This window comes from Apodemus sylvaticus, chromosome 17 (assembly GCF_947179515.1).
Source record: "Apodemus sylvaticus chromosome 17, mApoSyl1.1, whole genome shotgun sequence".
NCBI lineage: Eukaryota > Metazoa > Chordata > Mammalia > Rodentia > Muridae > Apodemus > Apodemus sylvaticus.
In genome coordinates, this window is record NC_067488.1 from 53,445,269 (window position 1) to 53,453,298 (window position 8,030).

At 51.4% G+C, this 8,030-nt stretch overlaps 1 protein-coding gene across 1 annotated transcript in view; it reads right to left on the reverse strand.

Moving 5' to 3' along the window:
• Positions 1-499, reverse strand: part of Phf21b (PHD finger protein 21B) — a 71,297-nt gene extending 70,798 nt beyond the window's left edge. Inside the window, exon 1 of the mRNA XM_052160200.1 lies at positions 44-499. Within this exon, the coding sequence (XP_052016160.1) occupies positions 44-97 (54 nt within the window). The 5' untranslated portion in view covers positions 98-499. The remainder of the gene's footprint in view (positions 1-43) is intronic.
• Between the last annotated feature and the right edge of the window lie 7,531 nt (positions 500-8,030).

Below are 8,030 nucleotides of genomic sequence, written 5' to 3' on the forward strand. Positions count from 1 at the left end.
CAGGCCACTACTGCTCCTTGGCCCAGGCTCCCAGACCACCTACCTGGTGGCGCGCGAGTTCCACTGCGAGCGCCTCGGACCGGCTTTGCAGCTCCATCGCTGCAACTTGGGCAGTACTTTGCGCTCACTTTGGCCGGAGCTCGCAGGAAGTTGTGCAGCTCGGCGGGAACCAGACCTGGAGAGCTTGGATCCGGCGTCCCGGGCACTGGGAGACAAGAGTCCCCTCCTGCAGCGCCGATAGGAAAGGAGACTGTCGAGAGGGAAGAAAGGCGAGCTGGCGCCCAACTCTTCCGGCTGCCGCTAAGTTGCGCCGGGTGCCCGGGCTGCCTGCGCCGCCCGGCGCATGGCTTCCCGGCGCCGGGAGCCCCGCGCAGTCCCCCAGCGCGCGCCCTGCTGCCGCCCGCGCCGGCTTACGGCCGGCAGGGACTATATTTCCTCCGGCGCGCGCGCCTGGATCTCGCTGGGGCCGCGGCAAAGTTGTGCCTCGGCACGATGCTAATTCGGCAGTGCCCGGATGGAGCGGGCCGGGGCGGCAGGGGGCGGTGCCGGGAACCCGCCGCCCGCCCCGCCCCGCCCCACCCGCGCGTGCGCATTGCGTTCGGCCCCCCGCGATCGGGCTCCGGGAACAAAAGTGGCGGATGAGCGGAGCGCAAAGTCACGCCTCTTAGAGCCAAGCGCCCAAGCGATCCCCTCAGTGCGCAGCCGAGGGCACGGAGAGCCGGGAAAGCTTTCGCAGTCCCACTCCCGGAGCGACACTTCCCGCAGCTAACTAAGATGCCACCCTCCTGCTTCTTGCGCCTCCTCCCTCCTCCGCTTTCCCTTCTCGCCTTGCTCTCCGGTTTTATTTAAATCACCCGGTTCTCTCCCGCAGCGCCTAGGACTAAATCAGTTCTGTCGCCGGAGTTCCAGCGCCTAATGGCCGCTGTGGTATTTAAACAGTATGAAAACTCTTGACTGGTCCTTTAATGATTTTTTTACACTCACAATTAAACTCTCAACAGATGTCACTAGACTTTTTCTTTCCCAGACAGTTGTTAAAAATCGTAAACACGGAAGGTCAGTGTGACATGAAGCAATCATAACTACAGCTGCGGAGATGACATTTCAGAATTCCCAGTCCCAGGGCCGGGGTCAACGTCTCAGAGTCGAGATTACTGCGGCGGAGTTTCCTGTCCTCATCAATTAATGCTGGGGCTTTGTGCCCTGCTGGGCGCTAGCACACTAGTGTGTTTCAAAGAGATGAGGGGAAAGGAGGCCTCCGTGACAGAGTTATAGTGAACTGATAACGACTCATAACTCTTTCCATGGGTCACAAGAAAAGGAGGAAGAAAGAAAAGGAAAGAAAACTCAGGCACACCCGTCAGAAATGTCCCTTCAATGGATGCCAACAGTCTACATGTTTTCTTTACTCCTCAGGAGAAATCAGTCTCTCTCTCTCTCTCTCTCTCTCTCTCTCTCTCTCTCTCTCTCTCACACACACACACACACACACACACACACACACACGCACACACACACACACCAGAACACCAGTGCTGTTAGGGCCTTATACAGTATTGGTCACAGTTGACAAAGATGACATGACAATGATCTAACTGGTTGATCTAACCACTTCTGGGTTAGACTCAATTCAAGACAATGTCTCCCACTCTTTTTTTTTCTGCCCCTTTTGTAGTTAAGGGTACTGAGGATCCAGGGACTAGAGAATACCAGGCAAGCCTCTGTTACACGAGCCGCGCTCAAAGCTCTGCTTAATGTCTTTTGCTGGGGAGGACAGCAGCCTGGGTGAAGACTGGTGTTTGGAGGACCAAGAGGGGGATGTGCCCGGCCAAGAGGCTCCCTCCTGTGATTTCTGTAAATGCCACTGGCTTTGGCAAAAACTCAGGGTTATTTTCCCGGCCATGTGGTCCTTTCACCAACAGGGCAGACTTTCTGGTTTTCCTTGGCTAGCACGGACCCTAGCAGATGCCCACTGAAGGAGATGTGCAGGTCAGATGGTGACAGCACAGCGTGTTTTGTGGTTTTGCCCACTGTCGATTGATTCAGGCTTCAGTAATGATCAACATGTCACCTACTTCCTGGGTCACGACACAGGCCATGGTGTGGGAGCTCTCTGACCGTGCAGGAAAGGCGAAGTGACCAAGGGATCAAACCCAGGGCCTGGCTTATGCTAAGCAAATACTCTACCACTGAGTTATATATCCTCAGCCACCTGCTTTTGGGGACTCTGGACTTTGATCCCCTGCCTCAGCTTCCTGAGCAGCTGGGAGCGGGTGTTCTTGTAAGCAGGCATGGAGGTTGTCCTGAGCTCCTACAGGCTTCTGAACACCAGGCTCCTCTCCCTTCACCTGACCTGTTCTCTAGAACACTCTTTCCCTCATTCCACATTTCACAAATCCTTTTCTTCGAGATCCACTTCAAATGTCTTTTCTGGGATACCCTCCCCTAATTTCCACAAGAAAACTCCTGTCACCCTCTCTGGCGTCACCCTCTCTGGAGGTCTACCAAGCAGTGCTTACTCATGAGAGGCACTTGGAGTTAAAGCCCAAGTCTACCCTCAACAGCACCAGGCAAGTTTCTCTACACCTCCTAACCTCACTTCTAGGCAAGATGGGAATCTATCACGCTAAACACAGAAACTCCAGACCCCTCAGTGCCTTGCCCACTTCTCTCCATGTTGACTTACTTAGTAGAGGGGCTGGATTGCTATCCATTGCTTGCCCTGCCTGCCTCCAACCTGGCCTTGGGCAGCAAGCCTGCTCTGACGGAACTGTATTAGTAACTTTTCTCTTTCTGTGAGAAAACACCATGACAAAGGCAATTTAGAGAACTCTGAATTAATTCAGGCTTATTGTCCCAGAGGAACAAGAGTCCATCGTGGCAGAGGGGAGGCAGCAGAAACAAAAGCTGAGAGTTTAGATCAGGCAGCAGCAGGAAACTGCAAACGTTGCTTTGACATTCTGAAGCCTGTCCCCAGTGACATTCCTCCTCCAGTGGGACCACACTTCCTTAACCTACTCAAATAGTCCCATCAACCGGAGAATCGCGTATTCCAACATCTGAGCCTACAGGAGGCATCGACGGGAGCTGTGCAGCCAACAGAACCCATGTTCACTTATGGTTGTGGAAGAACAGCTATTTGTAGATAAGGTGCTGCACCCTCACATGCAACTGCAGCTCCAGTGGCCATTCAAGGGCTTGAATAGCTCAGCCTCTGCACACAGCCTTTCAGGCTTCTAGCATTTCCACTGGCCATGCACTGGCTTGAGCTCAGTACACCCTAACAGCAGTTCAAACCCCAGCTCCCATTCCCAGGTGCATCCCCGCTAATGTCCCTTCCCCCATCACTTACACTGCTACTCTTTCTATGTGTAGCAGGGTATGTGTCGGGTTGTCATCCTTGGCTCCTGGCCTAGAGCTTCTAAGAGCCTTGACCTTTCCTGATAAGAATGAATGACCCCTGACATTCGTTAGGACCCTCCTTAGTCTCAGCTAAGCCTGAACTGCGGGTATGGCTGACAGTGAGGGTAGACAGCCTCAGGATCAGGCCAATAACCAAAGCAAGAATCCTGCTGTCCAGCCAGCCTCTGGAGGCTGGCTCACAGTGGTTGGCCAGCTCTGTTTAGCCCATTGGAAAGATGCTGTGGAGACCCTGGGGGCTGGGCCAAGGCAAAGTGGGAAGATGAAGACAAGGACAAAGAATAGCTATCACACTGTGCTAGCCCAGGCTGGCCAGGCCATCTCACCACAGCACACTAAGTAACTTTTCATACTTCTATAGACATAATGATGTCCAGGCCCAGCCACTCTGCAAATGATATAAGTCCCTTCATTCTTGTAGCAGAATGAAACTCCACTGTGCATAAGTACCATGTTTCTTCCTCCCTTCATTCATCAAAGGACACCTAGGCTGATTTTAAGACTTGGGTGATCAGGTATCTCTATATTGGCTGTTTGGGTTAGGGTTTTACTGCTGTGAACAGATACCATGACCAAAGTAACTCTTAAAAAGGACAACATTTAATTGGGGCTGGCTTACAGGTTCAGAGGTTCAGTCCATTATCATCAAGGCAGGAAGCAAGGCAGCATCCAGGGAGGAATGGGGCAGGAGGAGCTGAGAGTTCTACATCTTCATCTGAAGACCACTAGGAAAAGACTAGCTCCTATGTGGCTAGGAGGAGGATCTCATTGCCCATAGAGTGACATACTTCCTCCAACAAGGCCACACCTCCTAATAGTGCCACTCCCTGGGCCAAGCATATGGAAACCAACACACTGGTTGACTTTATTCCTTTGAGTAAATGATTGAGAGCAGTACATCTGCGTTGTCTGGCTCTTCTGTTCTTGAAGAACCTTCATGCTGGTTTCTATTGCAAAATGACGTGATGTTAAGAGATAGGCTTCAGAAACCAGAGACTCTGCCTCTAAATCCCCAAGGATGTTTGGGACTCTCCAGCCGCTAATGGCAGATGGGTGCCCATTCCAGTCAGCTAACCATCAGCAGTTCAAAAGAGTGGCTCTTTGGGGACAATGCTCAAGGGCCTGCCTTATACTGCCGTGTGGTGTCAGCCCCCAGGGCTGATGGCGACCTAGCCACACAGCTGAAAGAGAGTCTTCTATGACTTCACAAAACACCTATCTCTCTGCCTCTTCGTCTTTGTCTTCAACTTCATTTTCATCTTTGTTCTCTGCTTTGTGGGGGACACTTCCAGCTGTCCTGGAGCTGGCTATGTATCAGAGGAGAACTCTGAAGTCCTTTCCAGTGTTGGAAGTAGACCAGTGGGTCTCAACCTTCCTATGACCTTTTAATATGATTCCTCACACTGTGGTGGTCCCCAGCCAAAAAATTATTTTTGTTGCTATTTCAAAACTATAAGTTTCTACCATTATGAATTATAATGTAAATATCTGTGTTTTCCAGTGGTGTTACGGAGACTCTATGAAAGAGTCGTTCAGTTCCCCGGAGGGGGTTGCATCACACAGGTTGAGTACCACTGGATTAGAGGAATGTACTGCCTTGCCTGGATCAAGTGGTGCTGGGGATCCAACCCAGAGCTTTGTGTCAGACAAGCCCTCCATCAACTGAGCCATCTCCCAGGCCTGCAGCATCACAGTCTGAGGCACCCACTCTACCCTCCAAGACTCATAGTTTTGGATGGAGGGACTAGGCATGTAACTTTACGTGTGAAAATAAAAACCAACTTTTATGCACTGCAGATCACGAGCCAGATTCAGCTGCCCGTGAACATGTTTAATCCTTACTGTCTCCTCATTTACAGATGGACAAACTGAGACCTTACAATCGCATCTGTCCACGGCAGAACTTGGCTCAGCTCCAACCTTTGTAATGCACCTGAGCAGGGTGGGGTTGAGGCTTTGTCCCTGCTACTGTAGACGTGACTCCAGAGATGGAGTTCATCCTGGACCGTGTTGTTTAAGCTTCATTTCCTGTGTCAGGATAAGCATGAGGGAACTGAGGCCCAGGGATGGTAATGAGGGCCTTGCCCTGCACCAGCTGGTTGGTGGTGGAATGAATATTCAGGCTGTGGTGGCTGCAGCTCCCAGCACTCCATGCAGCTACAGGAATGAGGGCAGGAGTATGCACAACAGGTGGCTCTGAACAACCCACAGGAGCCTGCTACGCTCACTTCCTCTTGTTCCTAAATGGGGAAACACAGGCAGAGAGATGAAGATCAGAATCGAGGGAGTGGTGGCCAAGTATGGGACTAAGATGTGAGGAGGACATTTAAGGAAAGGACTGGCGAGGACTAGGTAGAGGGTTTTACAGGCTTGGCACAGGCCTGGAGATGATAACGCCATGCTCTGTTTACAGATGGAGAAATTAAGGCCACCCAGCCTATGTGTTGGGTGGACTATCTCTATTTGAATCCAGACTAGATTCTCAATCACATGCTCTGCTCTCTGAATTCAAGTGATCCTCGAGCAAAGAAAAGTAAGCAGGAGAGGGGGAGGGTGCAGTGGGATCGGCTTTCCTGGATCCAGCACAGGTGAAGTGGCATCTGGTCAGAAGTTGGGGGAGCCTGGCTGGTGTAGGAATCTTGGGGCTTTCTGATGTGAAGTACGACTACCGCCACTATGTCACACAAGCGTCCTCCTCTCAAAGATGGCCAGCTTCCGAGCTTCTTTGGAGCAGGAAAAGACCTATGGGGAAGAGGCTTCCTTACCTCCGGAGAACTGGCCACCTTCAGTGACTACAGCTGGAACTGGTGACTTGGCGGGTGCTGGAGTTCCCTTGTTTCACTTCAGGAGGTCTGGGTTTCCTCCTGGGTCCAAAGAAGTGTAGGCGGATGAGCCTAAGGGAGACCATGGCCAAGAAACACGGGATGAGGCACAGCCTTCATTCCCAGGAGTCCCTTAGTGAGAGCCATGGAACAGGAAAGCCCCACCCTGTGCCACCTGAGGATGCTCTGTCCCGGGGGTTCTATTATTAGCAGAGCATCCTAATTAGTGCTTTCACACCTACGTCATCTCAGATTCCAAATCAGCTGCTCAACTGGCTTTTGAGAATGAGTCAATGCGTGGCACGGAGCCGTGGGCCGCCCTTTGAAAGGGAAGGGTTGTTTGCTGGAACATACCAAGTCCTCACCCTCTCAGCTCTGCACCTTGAAGCTGGCGGAGCAAGAACAGTGGGATTGGGTTTTCTTGTCCACATTCACCAATGTTTTTTTCCACTTAAAAAAAAAAGATGTGTGTAGCCAGGCTGTAATGGTGCATGCCTTTAATCCCAGCATTTGGGAGGTAAAGGCAAACAGATCTATGAATTTGAAGCCTGCCTGGTCTTTAGAGTAAGTTGCAGGACAGTAGGGGCTACACAGAAAAACCCTGTCTCATAAAAACCAAAACAAATAAGCAAAAGTGTGTGCATGTGTGTGTTTGTGTGAACATGTATGGGTGCATGTGTGTGTGTGGTGTGCTTGCATGTTTGTGTTTGAATGTGTGCATGAGTGTTTGCTCGTATGTGTTTGCTTATACATATGCAGGTGTAGATTCATGTGTGTGTGTGTGTGTGTGTGTGTGCACATGCATGTATGTATGTATGTGTTGTGTGTGTGTGTGTGTGTGTGTGTGTGTGTGTGTCAGAAGAAAACGTTTGGGAGCCCATCTTTCACTTCCACCTCATGGATCCCAGGGATAGAACTCAGGTCTTTAGACCTGACGAGCTTGAATTCCACCCACCAAGCCATCTCCATAGCCCTTTGTGACATTTTAGCTTCTAGCCAACAGTAAACCTGACCCTGGGCCCCTTTTGCAAAGAAACAGAGAATCTTTTCCTTTGGTCCAGCCCTGAGCTGCCGGCAGTCCACCCTTCATGGAGCTGGCCAGAGTCATCCTGGGGAAGTCACTGGGACATCCCGGAGGCAAACTGCTCTTGTCCCAGTTCCAACATCATCCTCTGGGTCTCCCTGTGTCTTCTGGAGTAGCTCCAGTGTGAAGACGATGGACAGATGTCAACCTCCACGTCGTAGGACACTGTCAAGGGATAAAGGGGGACAGAGGAACAACAGCATGCCTCCCCCTCCATCACTTAATGGGGATCCCACCCACCTAGAGAGAGGACAGAGAGCCACGCCATCCCATCGCCATTCTGCATCTAGGGAAAATGAGGCTTGGGGGAGATGGGTTACCTATTCGTCACTTGGCTGGTGAGTGTCAGCAAGGACTCAGTCTTGGTGATGTCGGCTTGAATTGGGACACTGATTTTCAACTGACTGATGTTTACACTTCCACATCCTTGTTTATCATCAAAGGAAGCCAGGACAGGAGCTCAAACAGGCAAGAACCCGGAGGCAAGAGCTGCAGAAGTCACTGAGGCGTGCTGCTTACTGGTTTGCGCACCAGGTTGTTCAGCGTGCTTTGCTATGGAACCCAGGACCACCGGCCCAGGGATGGCCCCACCCATGACAGGCGAGGCCCTCCCATGCCAACTGGTAATATTTTGGTTTTTTTGGATTTTGTTTTTTCGGGACAGGGTTTCTCTGTATAGTCCTGGCTGTCCTGGAAGTCACTCT